Raw genomic sequence first — 27,428 nt, forward strand, 5'->3', positions numbered from 1 at the left:
TCCCAAGATTCTCCCTTGTGACTAAGGAGTAGTCACCCTGCAGCAGCAGGCACCAACCAAGCATCGCGGTTTGTTGCCAGTCTCTCCTTCGGATCAAGACTGCTCCAGCACGACGAAAACCGGCTTCCCTGGCACCTCTGACCTCAACCTACATCATCAGCCCAGCTGTGATCCGTGGGTGCGACGAGACCTCGAGGGACCGGCCATCTTCAGAACTGCACGACGCTTGTCCAGCACGACCGCTGAGTGACCCTCGACTGAGTGCTTTGGGGTAAGAGAAGCCCCGACCCTGAGCAGCTCCAGCACCGAAGTTCAGCCCCCCTGCATCCACGAGATCTGCGTGGGGCCCTTCTGCTTTTTGCTGCTCACCGCGTTGTCCAGGTCGCTTGCCCGTTGGCGAGTGGCCCTCTCACGACACTCCACGACGACAACTACTGCTGGTCTGGTTGCTCCAGACTAGCCCTTGCTCCCCTCCAAAAGAGGAGCACCCTGGACCCTCCTGGTCCACTCAAGACGCCATTTTAGGTCCACCGCGTGGGCCTTGCATTTGCCAAGACTTGTTGCCCAATCCTGGGTCCAGCGACGTCGACAGCAAGTACCTTCGTGGGACAGCTCGCCCCTCCATCCTGGTCGCCGACAACGCCTCCTGGTCCGAGAGACTGCAGAGCCCAGCAGCGCCCACTCACCTGGCTGAGGTGACTTCGTCCGGTGCCATCCTGGTGCCCACTCAAATCACTGGCTAGTGATTCAGAACTTGGTCCCCTCTGCTTACAGGTTTCTTCTTCCCTGATCCAGGCTTGGATCACCACGAACTCCTTCACTGGCCGCCTGCCAGCAACTTCTTTCTTCAGGCTCCTGGATCTTCAACGAGGGTTTCCGACGCAACTTCAACCCTATGCAGCCGCAGCCCCTGGGCTAGGTAACCTGAGTACTCCGGTGCTCCAGTATAGTCCAACACCCTAAGTGTTCGGATCCACTCTTGTTTTCGACCCACCTAGTCGGGTTCGCCCGAGAACAGTAACTTTGCAACTGCTAGCCTCCATAGACTTTTTCCCGCCTTACGCGTGAGAGTTCCCACTCTGCACAAGACGTCCACAGGCCTCCTGCATCTAATCCCAGTGTTTAGAATTGTAGGCCTAGCGATTCCTGAGTCTAGAAAAGTATTACTTACCTGCTAGCAAGTTCGCATTCCACTTACTGTGTATATGGTTTTTCGTGCCCCTAGGGCATTTGTGTAAATTGTGCGACTTAAAGTATTTTCGTAAGAGTTTTGTTGTGTGCTCAGCTCCCTGTCTCATAAAGAGCCAGGGTAGTCTTGTTATAAATAAATACACTTTATTTTTGATAACAACTTGTGTGGTGTCCTTTCACTTGGTGTTCAAGGGGTAATGTGATGGTAAAACAGCTGGCTTAACACGCCCTCTAGAGTCTTAGCCTTAGACTGCTCGTATCCATGCTACTAGGATAGCTGGTCTATCAGGTTGACTTACAACCAATCATCAATAAGGGTTGTTTGGACTGATACATAGTGTTCACTAGAATAGTGAGCACTGCATATCAGGCCAACTTCTCACACCGGAGACACCTGCGGGATCGGCGTTGAGAGTCCATAACGGAGTCATCAGCATGAAGGACAGAAATGGTGCTTGGGCATAATGCTGGGGGATGCCCATATTATAGGAAAGCTGATCCACTGGGCCAGTCTGCACGCCAGATGGGTAAGCCGCTTTGGCAAACATCCCATTAAGAAAATGCGACGGATCCAAACCTGGACCCGGGAAAGGTGGGTATGGATCCTGAGGAGCCTGGTCTGGATCCGTCCGATGGGGGTTGTGGCAGCGACGCCAGGGACACCGGAGAAGGCAAAGCCAGAGGTGCATGCGACGCGTCCCTGGGCACCAGCGTCGCTTGCAGAGAAGATGAGGGAGAGGTGAGATGCCATATTTTCCATGACGCCGCTGGACCGGAGAAGCCTACCTCGAAGACTTGCCTTTTGAGGAACGACGCCTGGACCCATGACGTCGCTACCTCTTGTGCTTTGATGACCTCGAGGAGTGTGGGGGTCATCAACTTCGACTTGGATCTCTCCTCTTAGGGTCTCTCCTCCTTCCTCACCCGGGCCATAAATAACTTGGTCTCCCTTTTCTTAAGTGCCTTCAAATTCATCCTTCAGGCAATCCTCGTTGGGGTATGTGATGGACATATGACACCCACATTCCCTACAAGGTTTGAACCCTGACTTCTTCTGTGTAGCTATCGCACTGCTACAACTACAGATCGAACTGTAACAATGTTAACCTACAAGAAATAGAGAGTCCCAGAAAAACCGTTACGTGTTGATGGCGCAGAAAAAGAAAACTGGCATCAGCACTCCAACAAAGTCTTCTTATGGCTCTGGTCACATCATATGGAGACGCGAGCGGAGCCGAGCTACTGTGACGTCCTCGTCGACGAGGGAGAGCTAAGAAAAAAGTTTAGGGGAATGTTGGCACAGGGGTAAAATCAAAAGGTGAGGAATCCACAGGCAGACGTATCCATCAGAAGTAAAATTACTTCATTTTAATGGTAGGTCTTACTCATGGGTATCTTTTATGCATTTTTTTAATATCTTTATTGACATTTGTCAAATACACACAGGATATGATGCCGCTAATGTAGTAATGCCCCACAGAAGGACAACAAACAAAGGACAAGGACCATACCACAAGGTGTTGTGTTGAATAGGAGCATTTACAGGAGAAAAGGTCACAATATGAACAGTCTCCCTTATGCAGTATCTTGGTTACAACAAAGAAAGAACAAAAAACTGAAAATGTTATCTATATAACAAACAGTTACCAGATAACGATTCTTGTATAACCAAAAATACCCCACCCATGCCCTCCTCTTTAGCTTCTATATAGGTTGTCTTTCACACCTCGTGGGAAATTTCCCCATTGCAGCACCGAACCTATTCATCACGGAACCCCCATGCAGGGTATCTATAGGGTCCAGCTAAGCATGTTAATCAATCCCACACCTATGTCACTCTACTAGCCTCCTGAACTGACCAGGTATTGGTTGAGTGTGACCCGGAGGCTCCAGCAGTGCTTGTGTCATTGCACCCCAGGCAAGCAGGGGATCCTGTTCCTTCTTATGTCTTCTGGTCCTCATGTGTGCCTCATCCACTCCTGCCCACTCCAGCAAGTCTTTCTCCCAATCTTCTTATGTCGGGCCGAGCACCTATCCAGTGTATTGCTATGCGCTGCTTTGTTGTTGTAAGGCCTTGAATAGCAAAGTGCCTGCTCAATCACCGTTTTGGGTTCTCCGGGAGGTGCCCCACCTGACACTAATTAACTGCGCGTGGGATATCCCACCCCGATGCGCGCTTAAGCTGGAGTTGAATTTCAAGCCAGTAAGAGACTAGAACAGGACAGTGCCCTACCATATGCAAGAAATCTGACTCCACAGCCTCGCACCGAGGGCAGCACCGATTCCTAGATGCTTATATGGTGTGGAGTCGTTTGGGGGAAAGGTAGGTCATGTGCACTATATTAGAAGATATCTGTTTGAACCTATCGCTAACAGACATCCTTTGAACACCCACGTGTACCTTTGTCCAGACCTAGAGGGAGATTGGTTTGTCACTCAGACGCTGCCATGTGTCCTCTATGTGGAGATTCTTTACTTGTTGGTCTGTACCCAATACACAATATAGACGAGTTATAAGCCCAAGTCCCCCACTGCCATTGAGAGTAAAGTTACAATTGTATGTGTGGTTGAGGGAGCCTTGGCAAACGTAAGCCATAGTTGGCATGCAGTAGCAGCGATTTTTGCATATTGAAAGTTAATCTTCTCTGCATTTTTTACTACTGACTTTTCCTGATGAGCGAGGGAGTCCCAAGCCGAAGCTCTCCATTTTAAGCACTTATTTTAAGACATTCTCTTTAACCATCTGTTTTATAATATGTAGTGCTGAGAGACTCGCATGCTCTGCATACTCTAGCCATTTAGTGTTGCGCCCATGGATTTTCAACTGTTTTTCCTTTGTCTGAGGCCTGCTGTGGCTCTACTCTTGGTCCACAGAGCACCAGTGTAGGAAGATGGCTCTTTATGTGCTATATAAAAAATCTGATATACCGTGTAGAGTCCAGGGGTTACCTTACTAGTGGGCAGGGATTGCTCTGCAATCTCAAAGTGCTCTATTAGTGGGTAGTGTCGTCGAGCAGCCTTAGGCTTACACACAGGAGTAAAACGACACACACAACTCAAGGAGATCCACACCAATTTATAAAAATACCAAGTCATATATATATGCATAGGCATCAGGGAAAAGTCGTTCAGGTAAATGCGTTTTTAAATATAAATTCTTTTCATTTTAAAAAGTGGAAGTAGTGCAATTTCTGAGTTCTGCAATGTTACCCTAAGGGAGGAAGAACAAACTCTGCAAACAGGTACAGTACATCGACTTACAAGACCAATCTCCAGAAGTTAAGGTGAGTGGTGGGCAAAGTCCAAGGCAGTACCACCATTGGCATAAGAGGGGCAGAGGTTAAGATGCAAATCAGTGTCAGGAGCCCAATGCATTTCAATGGAGATCGGTCACGGTAAAAAGAGGCTGCAGGTGCTGGCTAGGAAGCCAGTCTGGCTCAACCAGCAAGTGGGTTAGGCTTTGCGTTGGTCGGAGACAGGGTGACATTGTTGATCCTCTTCTCCAAGGCCCAAGGGCGACAGCTGCAGAGTTGTCAGAAGGTGTTGGGTCTTTCCTTACTGGAGCAGCCGCAGTAAAGGGGATCAGCGTGCAGAGGTTGCAGGCGACGTCAGGGAGTCTAGGAGGTCTGAAAACTCAATTGACTCGAACTCTGAGGACCCTTGTTGGCACCTTTGGCCCACTCCAAGTCGGGCCGGAGGCAACAGGTACAGTGTTTGCTTCAGGTGTCTGGTTTTTGCTTCAGAGTCTTCTCTTTTAGAGTTCTTTAGAACAGGTCCACTGTTCACAGGAGGTCTGGAGTCTTCTTCGAAGGCAGGTAGTCCTCCTAAGTTTCTGGTGTCACTGCAGTAGGACAAGTCGACTTTGGCTCAGTTTTCAACGATGGATGCAGCAAGACAGGGTTGATACCAGGTCAGCTGCTTCTTCTAGCTTCTTGGCTTTTGCGACTCCTTAGTGTCCTCTCTCTTAGGTTGTCGGGATCAGCTTCTCTGATAACTGGTACCCTTATTTAGACACCTTACCAAATCAATGGTTGAGAATGAATTGTTAAAGGTGAGAGTAGGCATTAATCCTGTACGTGCAAATGAGAAAATAAAAAGTATATTAATGGATGGCGATGGTAAATGTACATGCGGGATAGGCATAAAATGCATTTGCGTACATATCTTAATGGATTGTTGAAAATTGCTAACTCTACATCAATTGTTTTTACGGCCAGTCTTTTTAAAATATGGTATAAGGTCAAGGATGCAAGCAATTGAGCTCCTTATTGATATTCAGTTCTTTGACATTGCAATTGCATTGGCGAAGTTTATCAAAGCCGCAAAGAGATTCCTTATGGAATAGGAAATGAAAGAGTGGATCAGGGCGTGACAAATAGAGACTAATTGGACAATTGTAGTTTACCACAGTCACTAAATGTTGGATCTTTATGCATCTGGATCTTGCTCATATTAATTGATACAAGGAATATAAGTTTTTATGAGCCAAACAAATAATGAATTTGCAAAAGTCCCCTAATTCTGTTTTATGGTTCTTTTATACAATTTTAAATTATTGTATTTTAAGCTGTTTTATGATGTTTTTATGTAGTTTAAAGACCAATGGTCATAATAAACTTATTTTTGACTGACTTTTGGCCTCAGAGTCTTCTCTTTTGGAGTTCTTTGGAACAGGTCCACTGTTCACAGGAGGTCTAGAGTCTTCTTCGAAGGCAGGTAGTCCTCCTAAGTTTCTGGTGTCACTGCAGTAGGACAAGTCGACTTTGGCTCAGTTTTCAACGATGGATGCAGGAAGGCAGGGTTGGTACCAGGTCAGCTGCTTCTTCTGTCTTCTTGGCTATTGCAACTCCTTGGTGTCCTCTCTCTTCTTAGGCTGTCGGGATCAGCTTTTCTTGTGCCAGAAGCTCCCCTAAATACTGAATTTAGGAGTGTTAGGGGAGTGTAGAGTAGTAGACAATGGGCTACTGACCCTTGGGGTCTGTATGTCCTCTATATGACCGCTTCCTGTGGGAAAAGGGCATAATCATGTCCAGAAGTCTTAAATATGCCATCACAAAGAAGGCTACTTCTGAAAAGTCGTGCCCACCTCGCTGTAGTCCACCTTAGAGGTGTCACATCTACCCGACCAGCTCATTTCCCCGCCTGCCCAGGTGCCAAGAGGGCTCTGGACAGGGGGGTGGCTTCCTCTCCTGTGACAGGAACCAGATTCGCATTCCAAAGGCAGCAGCTTCTTTGAAGCTCATATACCCAAGGAAGCTAATCAGCAGATCATCCTGTAGGAGGGGGTGTTACACCCTCTTCCCGGACAGGCTTTTGTTCTAGGACTCTGGAGAGCAAAGGTCTCACCTAAGGAGGTCAGAACAGTGTCTCAGAAGGCAGGCAACAGAAGCAAGTCAGCAAGCACACCAGAGGCAGACAGGTTTTCAGGAGGCAACTCTAAGGTGCTCGCTGGGTGCATGTATTGGCAAATCAATCAGTGAGCGTTTACCAATAAGAGATGTTTGATACCAAGCATCCCTATTTTCAGTGAAGCCATCATGTAGCTGGGGATCTCCTTTTCAAGTGTCCAGCACATTTTAAAATGGCTTCCCTGGTCCCTTGCACTGGCAGTAATAGGACTGAACAGTAAAGGGGTGTATCCGATCATATAGGTATGCCCTCACATGTAACATTCAGCACCCTGCCTTAGAGCTGTCTAGTTTGCTAGAGGGTCTAACGTACAAATATTTCATACACTGTTAGGGACATGTCACATAGGGATGTGTGACATGTTCTGGTTTCACTTTTGTCTGCACCAAGACACGCAGCCTGCAATGTAAATAAATGTAAATGTATACTTGTAAAGCGCACTGTTACTCCATCTCGGAGTGTCCTGGCGCTGTATACCGCTGGGGAACCCGTCCTGGCTTTCCTTGTGAGATGGTCCCTCCTGGGCACCCCCAAGGTGAAGCCAGGCATCCCCGGCGCTGATGGGGCCGTTGTGGAGATTAAGCAAGCTATTGCCCAGAGTTGCAGAGTGGGACCCATGGTTAGCTTAGGCACCTAGGCGAGAATTATCGAGTCCGCGGACATTGACCCAAGTCCCTGCCACGACGGGAATTGAACCCTGGTCCCGGGCCGACCTCTGCTTCAGGGTCTGCTGCTTCTAACCAGTGAGCCACACTTCTCCACAATGGCAGTCTTGAATGTGCTTGGCGGGGGTATCTTAGGGAGGCACAGTTTGAGCTGCAGTCCTTAGGCCCTAGGTACCAGGGTACCATCTATTAGAGAGTGCTAAAAGTTGTGCCAATTGGGGGAACAATTTTACAGTTTTAGGAAATAACATTGGAGACCTGGTTAGCATGAACCCAGTGCACTTTCAGTCAGAATCACATCATGTACCAGGCAAAAAGTGGGAGTGACCATGTCAAAAAGGGACACATTCCTACAACCAGCCACAAGATTCACCTCAGACTTATCCCCTCAGAGGACGAGTAGTGAAATGGGGAGCTGTGTTGAAGACAGTGTGACATTGTAAAAGGAGTGAAAAAGTGAAAGAAACCACCATGATCATTACTAGCGTCTAGGGAGGATCGTGGTTGCATGTGAATCTATGGTGCTACCAGCTATTAAAAGATGGTTGCAGAATAAGAACAATTTTCCATTCATAGCACATGTTCCTGTAGATACACGCCTTCAGGGATAATCAGGTCAGGTGACAGAGCATGCTCAACCAATGACAGACCTCTCCACCAATTTAGAGGTCTGGATTAGACAGAGACTAATGCACAAGTAGTGGGATTTCTCACTAATTATGTCTCTTAAAGGCGAGTTACCCCAGCCAAAAACAGCAGGAGAATCCTTTAGACGATACATTTAATAGCACTCACCCTTTTTCCGTTTTTGGTGAAGAAGATTTGCGCAGTCTGGACCTCAAAAGACACTGGTTCAATTCCACAGCCAATACGGTCACCTGAACTACATTTGGTACCAAATTGTCTTCCTTTGGCACGTCCGTTGTAAAGCCTGTAAATAGCAGAGACCAAAATGAATGAAAAATCAAAGACAGAAAAAAATATGTGAGCAAAACGATGCCCTACAAAACAAAAGAAAAGGCTAATTCAAATTCTGCAGTTATCATCTTTCTCAAAAAGCATTAATAGTTCATCCACATCTTAGCCTGGCCCTCCAACACAATCAATGAGGCAGACAGGCTTAAAACACCAGATAGCATATGTATAGAAGGAAAGTAAGAAAAAACGTTTTAAATAATATTTTGATAATAATGAGAATCTCCATTGAAATCACAAAAACACTGAGTGCAGGACGAAGGAACACTTTGTTCTGTCTGTCTGTCTGTCTATCTGTCTATCTATTTGTCTATCTATCTGTCTATCTATCTGTCTATCTATCTGTCTAGATAGATCGAGAGATATATAAACTCACTGAAAAAACTATAGGTTTCAGACCCACTATAGTTAGGAATTAGCATTTAAAAAAACTTAGAAATTCACAGAAAAAAAACAGATTTTAGGGGTGTTATAGTTAGCTGGACATTTCACTTGTACAAAACCATTGAAATTCCTCAGTTATAGTTAGTTGTACTAACTATAACTTCCGCGCCCGCAATCCACTGCTGATGATGTCACCTATTACATCATTCATGACATGGTCAGTGATATCACTGATGACATCTCGAATGACATCACTCATGGCATCATCCATGTGACAGTCTGAAACACCTCATCACACAGTAGTATAACCTTTAATCACTCAGTATAAAATATAGGGTACCATGTTTAAGCCATTGACACACCAGTACAAGTTTCTAAAAACCCACTCAGTGGGGAATTTCAATGGTTTTTACGAGTGAAATGTCCAGCTAACTATAACACCCCTAAAACCTATTGTTTTTTTCAGTGAATTTCTAAGGTTTTGTAAATGACAATTTTTAAATGTATTAATTGTTATATTTATTTTTTTATACTGATTTACTAATTTTTTTAAAAATATTTCGTTTTAGATATTTAATTTTTTAAATTACATTACATATTTTTAATATAAATTGATAAAAAAATGTTTTCAATATGAATGGCATCTATAGGAGAGATAGTGTACATTTTACAGAGGAGGGTAACAGTCTTCCTCATCAACTTTAGACTCTGCATAGGTACTTACTTATAGGTACAAAAATCTCTCGAACACAACGGCTCTTTTTAGAGCACCCAAGATCTAAACACATAAGCTTGATGTATATCTGAAAAATATAACTTTTTATTGCTTGGAGTCGCACAACCAACGCGATATAAGTGGTGCACCCAACGCGCTGCAGTCGTTCATCATATACATTAGGAATCGTGCACCCAACGCGTGCACACAAGGGGGCCACGCTGAGCGCCACGCTGGGTGCGAGACTCCTAATTTTACCATAAAAAAATTGCACCTACGACTAATTTCTATTCTCCCTGAGGACCCCATACCGCGGGGCCTATATGCAACGTTGGGGACCGTGGGGGGGAGCCCCAATGCCCCCACAGTCCCAACCGGCTCCCTGCGTCCTTCAGGAGCAGGCATTGCTTTTCCACACGGGGAGCTGTTAACATGCAGCTCCCCGTGTGGAAAAGCAAAATGGTTTGCATTTACAAAGAGAGCAGGTTTTCCTGCTCGCTCTTTCAAAATCCAAACCAAGTTTGCTATGACAGCAAACAGCAGTGTCCCGGGGGTGGGCTGTTTGGCACTCGGGGGTCCAGTGCACCTTCTGTGGTAGTTTTTTGGAGGTCAGTTCAGTGAGGGGCCCCACAATGCTCCCATAGTCTTTGATGAAGCGCCGGTAATATCCCGTGAGCCCCAGGAAGGCTCTGACTGCTGTCTGGGTGACCGGGGGCTCCCAGGCCCGGATGGCGTCAATCTTTGGTTGGAGGGGAGCCACCTGGCCGCTCCCTACTTGGTGTCCCAGATAGGTCACGGACCCTTGGCCTATCTGGCACTTGCTGGCCTTAATTGTCAGCCCGGCCCGTCGGAGGGCCGTCAGGACCTCCCAAAGGTGCGTCAGGTGCTCGTCCCAGTGGAGGCTGTACACCGCAATATCGTCCAGATATGCGGCACTGAACTCTTGTAGCCCCGCCACCACTCTATTCACTAGTCTCTGGAAGGTGGCCCGGGCGTTTTTCATGCCGAAGGGCATTACTTTGAAATGGAAGTGGCCATCGGGGGTCGAGAAGGCAGATCGCTCTTGGGCACCAGGGGTGAGGCCGATCTGCCAATACCCGGCCGTGAGGTCGAAGGTGCTGATACCTGGCGGCCCCCAGGCAATCGATCAGTTCATCCGCCCGGGGGATGGGATGGGAGTCGGTCCTGGTGACGGCATTCAGCCCCCAGTAGTCGACACAGAACCGGAGTTCCGGGGGGGCGCCGGGGGCGGCGGCTTTAGGGACCAGGTCAACGGGACTGGCCCAGGGACTGTCTGAGGGTTCGACCACCCCCAGGGCTAGCATCTTGGCAACTTCGGACTGGATGCAGGCCCGAACTCTGTCGGGAACTCGGAAAGCCCGGTGTCGCACAGGCGGGCTGTCCCCGGTGTCGAAATCGTGGACACACCACCGGGTGACCCCGGGAGTGAGTGAAAACAGGTCCGCAAATTGCCCCAGCAGCTTTCGGCAGTCCTGGTGCTGTTCTGGGGTCAGGGCGGAGGAGAGGGTGACCCCCTCGACGGAGCCGTCCTTCTCGGCGGTGCTCAGGAGGTCCGGTAGGGGCTCGGAGTCATCTTCAGCTCAGTCATCTGTAGCCAACAGCAGGCTCAGCTCCGTGCGGGCAAAGTGAGGTTTGAGCCGGTTGGCGTGTAGAACCCGGAGGGGGTTCCGGGAGGACTCAATGTCCACCAGGTAGGTGACGGGGCTCTTGCGCTCCACCACTTTGAAGGGCCCGTCCATTTGTCCTGGAGGGCACAAGGTTCGACCGGGGACATGACCCAGACCTGCTGGCCCGGCTCGAACTCGATGGACGAGGCGTTCTGATCATACCAGCGTTTCATTTCCTCCTGGCTGGCCTCAAGGTTGGTCTCGGCAAGTTCCCGGAACTTCAGAGTTTGGTTGTGGAGGGTCAGGAGGTACCGGTAGACATCCGGTAGAGCATCTCGGACAGCCGTCTCCCAGCCTTCTTTGACCAGGCAGAGGGGACCTCGGACGGGGCGTCCGTATAATAGTTCAAATGGGCTGAACCCCAGGGACTTCTGGGGCACCTCCCGATAGGCAAACAGGAGACAGGGCAGTAGGACGTCCCATTTGCGTCGTAGTGGCTCTTCTAGGCCCTTGATCATCCCCTTGAGTGTTCGGTTAAACCGCTCTACAAGTCCATTCCCTTTGGGGTGATATGGGGTGGTGAACTTATATGTGACCCCGCACTGTTGCCACAGGGACCGCATATATTTGGATATAAAGTTTGTGCCCCGATCACTCACGACTTCTCGGGGGAAGCCGACTCTGGAGAAGATCCCCATTAGCGCTCTGCCCACCACGGGGCCGTTATGGTCCGGAGGGGGATGGCTTCTGGATAGCGGGTGGCATGGTCCACCAGGACGAGGATGAAGCGGTGTCCCTGAGAGGTGCGGGGGTCCAGGGGCCCCACTATGTCGATCCCCACACGCTCGAAGGGGGGTGTTACCACGGGAAAGGGTTGGAGCGGGGCCTTGACTTTCCCCCTGCTCTTCCCGCTGGCTTGACAGGTCGGACAGGTTCTGCAGTGATTGTTCACATCGTTGCGCAATTTTGGCCAGTAAAAATGGGTCACCGGCGGCTGTAGGTTTTCTCCTGCCCGAGGTGCCCGGCGAGGGGCACGTCGTGTGCCAGGTTTAAGAGGAAGTCTCTGAATCGTAGGGGGACCAGCAGCACTCGGCTGGCCCCCAGTTCGGCAATTTTCTGCTCGCTGTATAGGAGATCGTGGTCCCAATAGACCCAGTGGGACCCCGATGGGTCTCCGGCGGCTTGAGTGGCGGCTTGTTGTCGGATTCCCTCGAGGGAGGGACACGTTTTCTGTTCTTGCCGGAACTGTTCTCGTGTGGGGCCACCTTCTTGGCGCCATTGGGCTAGTTCGGGAAGGTGGCCGAGCTCGGTGATGTCTTCATGGCTGGGCCCCTGGGGGCCGGGCTCTGGGTCGGCGTCCTCGGGGACGGCGGAGGTGCGGGCCACTCCGGTTCTTTCAGGCGGGGTATCTTCGTTCGGGGCGGTGGCCCAGGCGGCCATGGATCGGGTGGTCGCACAGACCCACTCGGGAAGGCCTAGCATCCCCAGATGCTCTCTCCGCTCGACGTGGGCCCAGGGGGAACTTTCCAGGTCGTTCCCGAGGAGGCAGTCCACGGGGGCATCGTCCCGGACAGCCACTTTCAGCATGCCCGACACCCTTCACCACTCGAAGGGAATACGTGCCATGTGGCACTAGCTCTCGGAGTTATCCGCCGACCGTACTGGGCACAGGACGTTGGGCAGGATCTGTTCGGGGGCCACCAAATGGCAGCGGACCGCCGTCACGCTGGCTCCAGTGTCACGGAGGGCTTCGGCCCGGTGTCCATTAATGGTGACCCATTGGCGGTACTTTTGGGTGTTGCCTGGGATCGGGGCTCGTGGGATCATGTCTCTTTCCCGCAGGCAAACCAAGGACATAGCGGCGGGCTCCCACTCTGCCTGCTCAGGGTCGTCGTCCTCTTCCTCGCCTCTTTCTTCGCCCAGGGCGGCGGCCGCGATCTGGCGGTTTGGAGGACCGGTGGTGCTGGGTCGTTGGTTCATCGGGCAGAGGGGGTCATTAGCATAGTGACCAGGCCGCTGGCATCTGTGGCAGGTAACGTTTGGGCGGGGCCCCAGTCGTGCTGGGGGGGCCCCCCTTCGGGCCAGGGATGGCGAAGTGGAGGTTGGGGGTGGCCCCGTGGGGGCGTCTCGGCCCCTGTTCTGGCCTCCTCCGCCGCCTCGTGGCCGGTGGTTCCCCGGGGATCCCCGGCCGTAGTCTCCCATCAGACTCCGGGGGACTCGGGTGCTCACCCATCGATCAGCCTCGACAGCAAGTTTCCGTGGCTCTGTCAGTTTGCTGTCAAGGAGATGCTGCCGGAGTTCGATGAAACAGTTGTTGGACAGGTGTTCCCATACAATGAGGTTGAACAACTGCTCGTAGGTGGTGACTTGGCTGCCTTTGATCCACCCCTCTAGGGCTCTACTATAAAAGTTTACGTACTCCACCCATGTGGTACCGGGGAGTTTTTTACAGTCTCGGAATCGCTGCCGGTACATTTCGGGGGTGAGTCCGTAGCGAGTGAGGAGGGTGGCTTTCATGTGTTCGTACGAGGTCATCTCGGCATCGGGGAGCTCTAGCAGGGCGTCCCTCCCTTCGTTGACGAACTTCCCCCACAAGCCGGCGCCCCAGTCCTTGAGGGGTACTCGATGGGCGGTTATGGCCACTTCACACACTTTGAACCACTGTTGAATGTCGTCGTTTTTATAGTACTCTTTGACGACATCCTTGGGGATGTGAACTTTCGTTTCCACAGGTGGGGGCGAGTTCCTGCTCCCGGAGGCGCTGGCCTCACTCGTTTTGGCCTTGATTTCAAGTTCTTTAAGGCCACGTTCGTGCTCGAACGTGAGTTTCTTCTCTTCAAGGTCTCTCTGCCTCCGTTTCTCCTCCAGGTCTCCTTCCAGCCATAGTTGCTCAAGGGCTATTTTTCTTTCTGCTAGCTGCAGTTCTCCGTCCAGCCGGAGTCGGGCGAGCTCCAATTCGTGGAGCCGGTTCCTCTCTCGTTCTCGGGCGTCTTCGTGGAAGAGGCCCGTGTCTATGTCTGCGGGTCTTTCCCCCGCTGGGGTTGCGTCGGTCTCCGGGGGTCCGTTCGGGCCCGGGTTATCTTCGTTCTGGGGTGGCGTCGCTCCTGCCTCCACCCATGTTTGCAGGGCCGACTTGAAATCTTCTTTGGTGCTTAGGCCAGTGGTAGCGATGCCCAGGTCCTTGCAGAATTGCTTATATTCCTTATGACTGTACTCTTCCATTTTTTCTTTCTGGAACTCTGCGGTCGGTCTGGTTTCTTTGGTAGTCATGGTCGCGGTGTGTTTGTCGGTAGTGGTTGAGTCACTCTCTGTACGATTTGCGTTGGCTCAGATCGCACCGCCTGCCACCAATGTTAGAAAGGCGATCCCGGGGGAGGCAGAAGATGTCTGACTGACCACCCCTAGGTCCACCCCTCCTTTTGGAAGTGGCCGAGCGTTGTCGAGAGATCTCCTGGGTGAGGTTCCTCTCCTATTATCGTACAGCAGAGCAATCACACCACTACAAATGGACACCACACAAGAGGATAAGTTCTTAGGTTTTATCAGTAATAAAGGTTGATGATCTTCGGCAATATGTACAAGCGGATCGAGAGATCCGTAAAGTCTCGTAAACGGGGAACAGGGTAGCGGGTCAGTCTCAGTACTGGTTGGGCGTAGGGATACCCTGCGCACAGCTCTCAATCCTCGAGCTGGGGGGGGGTCCGAAGGGTCGAGCCCCGGCAGCGCCAGCAGGACTCGAAAGATGGTTTTGACGAAGTTGGGCCGCGGCAGCGCCAGCAGGCTTTGAGGTAGTTTCGGCGAGGATGGACCGCGGCAGCGCCAGCAGGCTCCAAAGATGGTTTCAGCGAAGATGGGCCGCGCCAGCAGGCTCCCAAGATGGTTTCAGCGAAGATGGGCCGCGGCAGCGCCAGCAGGCTCCCAAGATGGTTTCAGCGAAGATGGGAGCGCCAGCAGGACTCCAACCAGGGGAGCAAGGCTCAGGGTAGCGAGTTCTTCTCGGGGTCAGCCGCGACAGCGTCAGCAGGGCTCTCGACTCCAGGATACAACTGGGGCCCTAATCCAGGGCTAGCCCAGATATAGGACTGGAGTCCTTTGATGTCCGGACCCTCGCGCCTTGGGGTCAGAGGGGCCGGGATGGTGGTGTCCAGACACCCAGCAGGGGGGTGGAGCCAGCGCCCAGGGAGGCCGGAGGGCGATCGATACCAGGCGTCCGGGGACGGCTGGAGGGCCATCGAAACTCCCCTCCTCTTGGATCCGTCGAGTGGCCACTCTACCACCTGGGGGGGGGGGGGGGGGGGGGATCTTGGTGCCTCGATGTCGGGGCTTCGCTGGGGCCTTGGCCGAGGCCACGTGCTCGGGACGTGATGGGCCCAAGATGGCGTCGGGCCTGACATGGTGGTCCGGAGTGGTAGCCGGACCTGCAGAGTTGGGGCGCGTAGGGTTCGCCGTGTATCAGGGGGGGGAGAGCCGGGGGTTGCCAGGGTGGCTGCTCTTGTCGAGAGTTCGTTTAGGGTAGCGCCAAGGGGGCGCCAGCGGATCGATGGAGGGCCGATGTCGTCCCGGGCCCGCCATGCGGGAGGGGTAGGACCACGCCATGAGGCCGGGTCCAACAATAGATAGGTGTGTGTGTATAGATAGATGTGTGTGTATAGATGTGTGTGTGTAAAGATATGTGTGTGTATAGATAGATGTGTGTGTGTATAGATAGATGTGTGTGTGTATAGATGGATGTGTGTGTGTATAGATGGATGTGTGTGTGTGTGTATAGATGGATGTGTGTGTGTGTGTGTGTATAGATAGATGTGTGTGTGTATAGATAGATGTGTGTGTGTATAGTTAGATGTGTGTGTGTGTGTGTGTATAGTTAGGTGTGTGTGTGTATAGTTAGATGTGTGTGTGTGTGTATAGTTAGATGTGTGTGTGTGTATAGTTAGATGTGTGTGTGTGTATAGTTAGATGTGTGTGTCTATAGATAGATGTGTGTGTGTATAGATAGATGTGTGTCTGTATGTATAGATAGATGTGTGTGTATAGATAGATGTGTGTATAGATAGATGTGTGTGTATAGATAGTTAGATGTGCGTGTGTAAATAGATGTGTGTGTGTAAATAGATGTGTGTGTGTAAATAGATGTGTGTGTGTAAATAGATGTGTGTGTGGAAATAGTTAGATGTGTGTGTGCAAATAGTTGTGTGTGTGTGTGTAGATAGGTGTGTGTGTGTGTGTGTAGATAGGTGTGTGTGTGTGTGTAGATAGGTGTGCGTAGATAGATAATGTAGTTAGATAATGTAGTTAGATAATGTAGTTAGATAATGTAGTTAGATAGATGTAGAAAAATAGATAGATATTAGCAGCTAATTCTAACTGAAAAATAGAGTCACTAAAATCGTCAGAAAAGGATTATGTTACTTACCCTATAAGCATCTGTTCTTTGCATGTAGAGCTGCAGATTCACATGATTTGCATACTCTTGTTTTTCTTTGAAGACGTCTTTCATAGTCACAAGGTAAAGGGGGGAGTTATATAGAAGGGGTTATGGGGTGTCAGCCGTATTCTGACCTTGAAGAAACTTGGGGTATAGAACTGGGATGCACGGTGTCTTATGTTGTGAACATGTGTAGTTGATCGCCTGAGAGTTGCACTATTGCGGGATGTCATATTGGAGTTGTGCAGGTGCGGGGAGGGGTGATGAGGATCGCTGGAAACGGTCCATATTAGGGTGTGTTGGGTCATTGGTAGCCAGTAGTTGTGGCCTGTCTGATGTCTGGGCCCTTTATATGTCCGCCTGGGTAGCCGCAGGACCTTTATAAATATGAGCTCTGGGAGAACCGGTCTTCTGTGTTCCTGCCACTGTTAGTGTTTCTTGTGTAAAGGAGTGGAGTAACATGGCCCAGGGCATGGCGATTGGATGTTAGCGGGTTCCCTGGACTTCCTCTGCTCGAAGTATTCCCTCTTCTGCTGTACCCCCTTTTTTGACAGCGCCCACCCATGCCGCAAGGGGAGGGCCTTCCGGTGCCTCCCAGTGCATAATGATGCATCGTTTGGCCAGGAGGAGCACTAAGGAGGCAAAGCGCATTTCTACTTTCATGTGTTTGTGGTGCTTACAGCTAGCTTCCCATGTGTAGAGGTCTTAAAGTCACATGACAGTTCTGAGGATGGTGTGGATTGTATGCCAGTAGCTGTGAAGCGATGGACAGTCCCATAGCATGTGTAGAAATTAGGCTGTGGGCTCCAGACATCTAGGGCAGGTGAAGGAGCTTTCGGGGAAATACTTCTGGAGTTTTTCGGGAGTGAGGTATGCCCGATGCTGGATGTGCAATTGTATGTTTTTGAATCGATAGTAGCAGGATACTTTCTTGGTATATTCAAGTGCCCTAGTCCATTCCCTATCATGCAGTGGCCTCCGAAAGTCAGTTCCCCGTTTTTCCCTGAGTGGGTTGTTTAAGGGTTCGTATGGCTTTGTATATCCAGGTGACTAGGTGTCGCCCTGGGCCCATCTGTAGGATCGCGTGTATTACCAGGGGTGTGGGGGGGGGGGGGGGTCTGTATCAATTGTGTGCCACTGTTTGCGGCAGTCATCTAGAGCGGTCTGTGCAATAGGAACTGTCCCCTGGGGAGGTCGAAGTTATTCGTACGTGTCTCAAATGTCTGCAGGTGTCCATTAAGATATAGTGCCCCTGTGTCCGTCAGGGCGTGTTCGGTCCATATGTGTAACGTTCCCTCCCTGTAGTGTACGTGGCCTTTGGGGAGTCCTATTAGCGGCAGAAGCGGGGAGTACGTAGGTGCTGCACGGTGCATTCTGTGGATGCGTGCCAAACATCATTTGGAGTGACTTGGTGACTGCGGTGGCGCAGCCCCTGGTAGCAGCATGCGGTGGATGGTGGGGGTTTCAATTTGCCCGGCCGTTGTGATCAGTTCTCTTTGCGCCCGGCCTGCAGTCCAACGGGACACCCATTGTAAATGGCCAGCCAGGAAGTACGCCTCAAAGGATGGGGCATCTAGTCCTCCTTGGTCGAGGGACAGTTGTAGTTTTGCAAGGGCTATACTCCTGCGGCCGGAGCACCAGATTAGGGTCCCCAGCAGGGTGTTGAGTTCGCTGAAAAATGAGCGTGGGGGAACCACTGGGAGATTGGAAAAAAAGTATAGTAGTCGGGGGACGAGGATCATTTTTGAGACCACTATCTTCCCTATGACTGCCAGTGAGATCTTTCCAAAAGTGTATGGAGGATCTAATGCCAGCCATCAGTTTGCGATAGTTGCCCTCGTATATGTCCTGCAGTGTATGATATAGTCGAACTCCTAGGTATCGTATCGCTTGGGGGTTCCATGAGATGTCAAAGTTGCCCAGTCTCAGCTGGCACTGAGCCAGGGCCTGTAGCAAGGAATATACAGTGTATTTGGACCAGTTGACTGAGTCCCGCCACTTCTTCAAAATCTTGTAGAATGCGTAGTATAGGGGAGAGGTCTGCTGCAATATCTCAGATGTAAATGAATACATCAATCGCGTACAGTGATACAGCATGGGTGGAGTTGGCGAGAGGGATTCCCCACTCCTCGCCCGCAGCACGGAGGTGGATTGTCAGAGGCTCCATTGCCATGGCAAAAAGTTGGGGGCGGGGGGAGTGGGCAGCCTTGTCGGGTGCCCCGGCAGACCGAAAATGGGGCGGAGATGAGGGGGCCTGGTCTCGTTCTGGAGGTGGGCGTGGAGTAGATTAGCTTAGTGTAAGCTTGGAGGTGGGGTCCTATTCCCATGTGTTGCAGGACCCGAAATAAGTATGCCCATGAGAGGGTATCAAAGGCTTTTTCCAGGTCCAACACCAGACCTGCCGCTCGGGGAAAGCAGTCACGTACCTGGTCCCGCACGTGGAACAGCCACCAAATGTTGTAAGAGGCATTTCTGATTTTGGAAAAGGTGATGGACAGAGCTTCTGAATGATGCAGAATACTCTTACCAAGTCAAGAGATCATGGTTTTAATCCATCACCGTTTTTTAGCTCACTGCCCCATCCCAGCTCAGAACTTGGCTATATGCAAATTAGTCTGTGCCTGTCCCAGTGCATGATGGGAACAGGGCAAAGCAAACTACCAAGCCAATTCTTATACTGGGAAGGAAACAAGCTTCCGGGGACCGGTTTCTGGCATCACAGCCGTCTTCGGCCCGGCTTGCTTGAATCCTGATGGTGCAATGAGCAAGGGACTCACGTCTGAGTATACCCTCCCACACATAGTGTGGATAAAACCGATTTTGGAAAAGGTGATGGACAGAGCTTCTGAATGATGCAGAATACTCTTACCAAGTCAAGAGATCATGGTTTTAATCCATCACCGTTTTTTAGCTCACTGCACCATCCCAGCTCAGAACTTGGCTATATGCAAATTAGTCTGTGCCTGTCCCAGTGCATGATGGGAACAGGGCAAACCAAACTACCAAGCCAATTCTTATACTGGGAAGGAAACCAGCTTCCGGGGACCGGTTTCTGGCATCACAGCCGTCTTCGGCCCGGCTTGCTTGAATCCTGATGGTGCAATGAGCAAGGGACTCACGTCTGAGTATACCCTCCCACACATAGTGTGGATAAAACCGATTTTGGAAAAGGTGATGGACAGAGCTTCTGAATGATGCAGAATACTCTTACCAAGTCAAGAGATCATGGTTTTAATCCATCACCGTTTTTTAGCTCACTGCACCATCCCAGCTCAGAACTTGGCTATATGCAAATTAGTCTGTGCCTGTCCCAGCGCATGATGGGAACAGGGCAAACCAAACTACATTTCTGCCTGGCACGAATCCATTTTGATCCGGGTGGATCAGTCGTGGTAGGACCGTGGCGTAAATATCCGCCAGAATTTTGGATGCGCATATGGATTGGGGTCTCCAGCTGGGGGACCAATTAGGATGCGAAGGTGCGGTAAGATTCTATTGGAAGGCGTCCAAAACGGGGGCCTAGCGGGTAGCTAACGCCTTCATTTCATGTCTGATATCCGTTGCCTTAATGGGTTCGTAAAGGTCTTGGCAGCCGCCGCGGTCAATCTGGGGTAGTTGGAGTCGATTCAGGAAATAGGAAAGGGTTTCCTCAGGTATCTGGGCGGGGCTAGCGTTTAATAGTGTGCAGTGTTCTTGAAAGGTCTTCAGGATCGATTCCTGTGAGTATAAGAGAATGTCTTGAGCACTACCGATGGCAGTGATTGGCGGGAGGGTCGAATCTTGGTTAACGAACCACGCCAATAACGTGCCCGGTCTGTCACCCTCTTTGTGGGCACAGGCCGCGTATGCTGCGAAGTTATACCGGCGCATGCTTGCTAACGCCTTCTCATATGCAGTTTTGGCGTCAGCAATTTGGGCCGGCCTGGTTTTGTCTGGGTCGGTCTCTTTGGTTAGGGCGGCCAGTGTTTTTTCTGCGCTTTTGATGTCTTGCTCCAAGACTTGGCGGACTCCCGTGATGTGGCGAATACAGGTGCCTCGTATGACGACTTTAAAGGCGTCCCACTCTTTTGCACGTGTAGTGGCTGTGCCAGTGTTTTCTTGGAAGTAATGGCGTATGTGGTCAACCTGTGTTTGTTTAAAAACCAGGTAGTCAAAACAGTCCCAGGGAAGACGCCAAGTGGGGACAGGGGAGTGTGGCGGGCGCCATCGGATCCTGATTGTGAGGGCGTCGTGGTCTGAAATGATTCTGCCTAGGTAGTCTGAGTCTGAAATAGGCAGGATAGGGGGGGGAGCAAAGGAAACAGTCTAGGCGCACCTTCAGGTCGTGGGGCTTCGAGTGGAACGAGTAGAGTTTGGTGGTGGGGTTCCGAGTTCGCCAGGCATCTGTGAGGGACCAGTGTTGTGCCAATACTGTGAATCGTTTTGCCTGTACTGCAATAGGGCATGCCGGAGGAGGGGGAAGGGGGTTGGATCTGTCGAGTGCTATGTTTTGTACGCAGTTGTAGTCTGCACGTAGGATCCAGGGAATTTGTGTGTATGTACTTAAGGGGATGGAAAGCGTGTCCCAGAATTTGCTTTGGTCTACGTTGGGCTCATATATACTCCCCAATAGCACTGCCTGACCGTCTAGCTGTCCCCGCAATAGAACGTATCGGCCGTCTGTGTCAATGGTGTGGGACTGTTCTTGGAATGGAACGCCGGGACGTATTCATATAAGGGTTCCCCCGGGCAAAGGCAGAGTATGTAGTGGCGCATATGATACCCCTCCAACGCCTACGCAGCTTTGCCACTTCTCCGGAAGGTGCGTCTCTTGCAAGAACACAATGTGAGCATGGTGGCGTTTGATGTAAGCGTATACGGAGAACCGTTTACGCGCGGTATGCATGCCACGCAAGTTTAGGGTGAGGGTGGTGGTGCCAGTGTGCGCCATCGGTGTATATGTGTGGGATATAGGGCCGGAGGGGCATGTGGGCTCTCCTGTTAGTCTCGAGCTCTAATCTGTTCCTCCGATGCCCGCACTACTTGGGTGTCTGTGCAGTTGCTCAGTGGCATATTGGCGGGGACTCAGTGCAATGTGGGTGTGTTCGGTGGGAAACTGGGGTGGAGCAAAAAATAGCCCCAACACGGGGGACCTATCATCGTGGGTGCGTTCTGCATGATGGCCTGTGTACAGTTCTGGTCCGACCAATCATGCGCTTTTTCCGGGTTCGCAAAGAAGTGGGTAGTGCCATCGTGTAGGACTAAGGCGGGCAGGGAATAGCAGGGAGTATTGTATTTTTACTGATCGTAGGAGCCGTTTCACTTCCGAGAAGGATGACCTTTGGCGTTGGACCGCTCGGGAATAGTCAGGGAAGAGCATGATGGTTTTGTTCTCTATCCGGAGCGGTCCAGCCTGCCGGGCTGCCCGTAGCACCGCATCACTGTCTCTGAAGTGTAGAAATGTTGTCAGCATTGAGCATGGCGGGGCTCCCGGCTGGGGGCGGCGTGCTGGAATGCAGTGGGCCCGTTCAATGGAGAAGAACACTGTCCGGTCTGCATTGGGAGTGAATGACTTGGTCCAGGTCTCCATGTAGTCCAGTGCATCCGTCCCTTCGATTCCTTCTGGCAGGACAAGTACGCATATATTGCAGCGGCTCGATCGCCCTTCCAGATCGTCGATGCGTTCTTCCATGGTGGACACGCGGCCAATCAGTGTTTGTATCGAGTCTTGGTGTGTCTGCACCATGGGTTGGACTGAAGTGACTGCTTTTTCATTATCTGAGACCTTGTCGGACAATTTTCGGGGGTCATCGCGGAGGAGGCGGATGTCCGTTGTTAGGGTGCCCAGTTGTTTTTCCATGGATAGTCTGGATTGTTCTATTGCCGCTAGAACCCGGTCTTATTTGGCCGAGAGGGAGAGGTCCGCTGATGTTCCCTCGTCTTTGGGGGCGCCACTGGAATGGTTATTGGAAGTTTGAGGCTGCCCCTGGGGTCGTCGTCGTTGCTCTGGGTTTGCCCATTGTGTCAGCTTGAGCGCGGTGGGTATTGGTGTCAGGATGGAGTGCTGCCTTGGTCGACGTTGCGTCTCCTGGCATCGTGACCAGTTGTTGTGTGGTGTCTTTTGTGAATGGAAATGTCTCTGGAGGGAGGCAGGACTTGTGTTGGACCGTGGGTTTCGGGTGTCCTGAGAGGCGAGTGTTGCTGGTTGGGCAGCTGGAGTGGTTGCTCAGTAGGTAACTGGGGTGGACCCCTGTATCGGGTAGTATCTCTTGGTCTGGTCCAGCGCAGTCTACTGTGTTTGGCGCCTGCCTGTGGACTACCGTTTCCTTGCCAGCGGATGTGTGCAGTGTCCCCTCAATTGCTACTTCGCTTATTGCCAGCTGTTTTTAGAGGATGGTAGGAAACGTTCTGAGCTGGTGGTATCACCCCGCCCAGGCAGGGGCCCAGCAGGTGGTACTATCTGCGGGCATGCGCTGGTGGGTTGTAGGTACAAGCCATACGGGCTCCTGTTGCGGCTATCCGCGTGGTGTGCGCAGATTTGGTAGTTGTTGGCGACTCCTAGCCGCGGGTAAATAATCGGCCTCTCCTGAATTTGGGGGTACCAGCACGGTCCCAGTTCTCGGGGGCTCGTTGAGTTGCGCCGTTGCGAGTGCCGGTATCTGTAGTGATAGGCTGTCCTGCTCCGGTGTGCGGTGGTATTCGGGTCAGTATGCTGCGTGCCTGCAGCGGCCTCACACAGTCCACGAGGAATCTTCTGGGTTACCCCCTGTGTCAAGGTCAGGTGGGTTTCTGCTGTGTGGTATTGCGTGGGGACGCCAGCTTCCACCGATCTCCGGGCACTTGTGGGCGCTGCTGCGGGTACCAAGGTGCGCCGTACTGCAGCGGAGTCCGTTAGCTGAGGTCACAAGGGGCCGCCATCTTGAGGTCAGGCAAGCCGCCTAATGGCCGCGGCCTATGGCAATATATGCAGGGTGAGCACGGCCTCCCACCAGCCCTCCAATGCCGCAGAGTGGGCTCGCGTGAGCTTTACTTGCAGTCGGGGTCATGGGAGGCAGGCCATACGGATCCTCCGTCCAGGTTAGCAGACTAGGAGCTCCTTGTGGCAGGTTCGTTTGGCGGCGGCACGCACAGGCATTTCACGCCTGCCGGATCCTCTCCGGATTGCTCAGGCCGCCTCTCATCCGTGATGGGTCACAGGTAGGGAGCCCCCGTCGCTCACAGGGCATGAGATAGGTAGGGCTCAGGCATTGAGTGTCGGCCATGTCTGGGTTCTCGCCTCTATTGTGATGAGGGTGTGCAGCGCTCAAGGTCGGAGGTCTGTTTTTACCCCCTCGGATGTTTCCGGCTCATCCAGATCGCCTTTGGGGTGTCAGGGTTCTGTCGCGGAGCTTCCTTGGGCCTACGGCGGTTCAGCCACCGAGGCGGGGAGTTACGAGTCAGGCGGGCGCCATCTTATGCTCGGCGCCGCTCCCCTGCTGAAAAAGCCAGATTTCCGCAGTTAAAGGGCTGCATCTGTGGCATAGGCGCTGGGTGCCTGGTGCTGTCCGGTACCGCTAGGTGTGGGCTAAGACCAGCTGGGCTCCATGTAGGTGGTCAAGGAGGAAGCCCGATCGCAGAGCCTCAGCAAGACACGTCCGCCATGGTGGCCTACGCAGATTCCTCCGATGGCTGCAAGGGTACTGAGCATTATTTTTAGATCTGCTGAACCACTGGGAAGGTCATAAGAAGTTTTATTGTGCAAATAATTTTGTCCTGGCAGCACTTTGCAGGAAGTAACTACCGTAAATTCACTGCATATTTACATGACAATAATTAACCATTTTTCTAGATAGGCCTGCCGCCATCATTGATGTGTGGAACCCATGAGGAGCCAAGGTACGACTCAGCCATGCACTGGCACTACATTCAACACGGCACGCGGACAAAAGCCTTCAGGGTAATAAAACGCAGTGAAGCACCGCTCCTAGGCACAGAATCAGATGACGCAACACTTAACAGCCTGATGAAAGGACACTCAGGGTCAGAAATGAGACAAACTTGAAATTGCCATAGGATAATGGCCCAAGGATTGATCGCTAGATGTCATCGACTGAGATTTGGTGGCGAAAATCAGGCGTCGTCTCAGCCGTCCATCTTTCCGAGGTCGGCAACTGGAGTACAATTCGACTGGATAATTGTAACGCTTGTTATTTACCGTCAAAACGGTAAATGGCCAAGTGTGTTACAAAGCGCTACATAACAGTATTATTAGTGAAATGACCGACCCAAACACGCATACAGGTTCAACAAGCACAAAAGTGAAAGCTCATTGAGGCACGTAAGGCTTAATGAGCCTTGACAGAAACCCACATGGCAGCTGTGCGCGTGCACACTCGCATGAACGCAAGTGCTAGGCCACCAAAAGCCTGTGGCAGCCCTTTGAAAACCCACACACTAAATTTCTCGCACAGCAGCGCATGCGCTGCCTCAGCGAGACCTATAAACAACTTGCAAACATCAGGCCCCAACACTAGATGGCAGGTGTATGCAACGAATGTGTATCTACAGCAGACATGCCTCAAACACATCGTTATCATAGCCTGAATATCCTGGACTCGCTGTTTGGGAGGATAGGCCTGAAACTGCACTGTGTCCAGAACAGCACTGATGAAAGGAAGCGTTTTAGAGGGAGTCAGGTGTGACTTCGGCACATTGATAGTCAACCCCTGCAAATGCAGGAGGTCCGTCGTAGTCTGTGGGTGGGAGACAGCCTGGGGCACGGCCGCCTCCAACAGCCAGTCATCGAGATAAGGGAAAACTGGCACCCCTGATCTCTTACATGCCACGGTGGCTGAACAGGTACATGCACAGCTAGAAACTCCGTCCATGGCCACAAAAGGAGCGAAAGGTGGACTGGGGGTGGCGGGTGGCTGTTGAAAGGCCCAAGCACCTGGCTATAGCCCTGCGGTCTTTAAAGCTATACAGCTCTGAAACTGCCTTGTTTAAAAAGAGATGGGAGACATCAAAGGGCATGTCCATAAGCGATGCTTGGCTTTCTCAGCCATGCTGGATGAAGCCTGGAAATATATGTCTTCTGTACACACAGTGTGGAACTCAAATTAAAATAGGATTTGTTCTCAAGGTACCTCTGTCCTTAAACTACTATCGCAAATGTATTTTTATTGTCAAAGCTTGCATTTTACACACTCTTACCCGATATGAATGACAGAAGGAGAGAGAAAATCCAGGAATGGTTTATCCCGGAAATAAAACTGAACTGAACTGCTCGAACACCTAAAGAGGTCTCATCTTGGGAAAAAATCTTAAGAGCCCTTTGAAACATTACTTGAAGAAGGTTAGTCCACAGCTATGACCGATCCAACAGTTAATCTAAAACTGGAAATTACTGCAAGATGTACTTTGATTGAAACATTCCTCAGGCCTGAGTGGGCTAACTGTAACTTGCACAGTATATGATGCGAGATAGAGCAGAAAGAGGTCCAAACCTTGGTTTCCTGCACCAAATACAGAAACGTTTCCATGGCTCTTGTTGGTTAACATAAATCTGGTTTAAGAAAAAGCCTGTCGGCAATCCTCCCGAATATCTCAGAAGTGGAAATCATAGTGCCCAGGAGCATCACTGATAAGTTCTGTAATGCTAGGTAGGGATGCAGAAAGTGGCCTTTGAATGGAAGTTAGAGATGTTAGTCATAGCTATGGTGCAACCGAATAAGATCAATGAACTAGTACTGTTGGGCAATGGTAGGGTGTCTGGCTCAGATGGCATGGCTCTCTCCATCTTGTTGAGCTCTCGCAGTATGAGACAAATTGTTAGCATTAGGTTTCTGACCATGCAATGAAAACCCCATTCCCCTGCAGCCTCGTTAGTAAATGTCCACCAGGATAGTTCCTGGCATTTGCAAGTTCACACTGGTATTGGCTCAGTTCCTACTTTTGACACTCTCCAGAGGATAAACTATGTCAGCCCAACTGTCACTTTCCCATGGCAAGTATTGAGCAACTAAATAGGTATGGTGATGTATTTCAATTTTTCATACCATGTGGTCTTCTGTTGACAGAAGGTGAAACCTCAATACTGCTTCCTTGTCAATGTAAAAGGCTGGGGTTATGCTGTATGCTCTTAATGGACTCTACACATTGCAGTCCCAGTGTCAACCCCTAGAGATAGAATATTTTTTGTGAGTCCGGTTGACTGTTCTGACCATTTGCCACTGTCCTGTAGGTTATTTCTCTCTTCTCTCACTTTTTCCACCAACATACAGCTCCTATCATCAATGGGTGACTTAGCGGTCGAAAGAGACTTTGGCTAGCCCGGGGTACTGGAGATTTTTCTTGGAATGGCCTCATGTGGCACAATAGTTTTAAGGAGATGCAGTATGACATTATGCCTAAAATGAATTTTGAACAGGCATACGGATATGAAAATATTTTTCTTGCAGTTGTCTGGCTAAGTTGTGCAGTTTTGCAACTCGTTCCTCTAAAGTCAACATCTTTCAGGTGACAGGGCTCAGAAACACCCCTAAACAGTAAATACGCTTGAGAGATATTAAGGAGGCTTTTTCCTTGTTGAGGGTAAGGTCTTCTTAGTTTAAGAGCTGTAGATAGGCCTCCGTAGATGCTCTGGCCTTGTTGAACGAGTTGCTTTTCAGCAGCCAGTCGTCCAAATAGGGGAAACCTTGATTACCTAACCACTTATACATTTTTGGAATGTCCATAGAGCGGATTCCAGACCAACTGGTAGTACTTTGGATTGTTAGGGGCTTGACGGCAGATAGATCTCAAACTCTGCTCGCAGGACAGAAACCTTAATTCACTAGGCATATTATTTTGGAGGTCCTTTCCATATAATGGAAAGGGAACTTTGTACAACAATCTGACAACAGCTACTGTAAGTATCTCACAAACGATATAGGCCCTAGGACTATAAGTTGGTCCAGATATAGTTTAGTTCTTCCTCAAACATCCTCATTTTCTTCATACATCTAAGATGGTAGGAAAATGCTACTTACCAGTATGCATCTGTTCTTGGCATGTAGAGCTGCAGATTCTTACACTGT

The 27,428-nt window shown here is 50.8% G+C and overlaps 1 protein-coding gene across 2 annotated transcripts in view; it reads right to left on the reverse strand.

Moving 5' to 3' along the window:
- Positions 1-27,428, reverse strand: part of SPRYD3 (SPRY domain containing 3) — a 686,433-nt gene that overhangs the window by 502,651 nt on the left and 156,354 nt on the right. For both annotated transcript variants that reach the window (XM_078687310.1, XM_078687302.1), the window contains exon 5: positions 8,061-8,196. In XM_078687310.1, coding sequence (XP_078543436.1) covers positions 8,061-8,196 — 136 coding nt within the window. The remainder of the gene's footprint in view (positions 1-8,060; positions 8,197-27,428) is intronic.

The sequence above is a fragment of the Lissotriton helveticus genome, chromosome 1_1, assembly GCF_964261635.1.
Source record: "Lissotriton helveticus chromosome 1_1, aLisHel1.1, whole genome shotgun sequence".
NCBI lineage: Eukaryota > Metazoa > Chordata > Amphibia > Caudata > Salamandridae > Lissotriton > Lissotriton helveticus.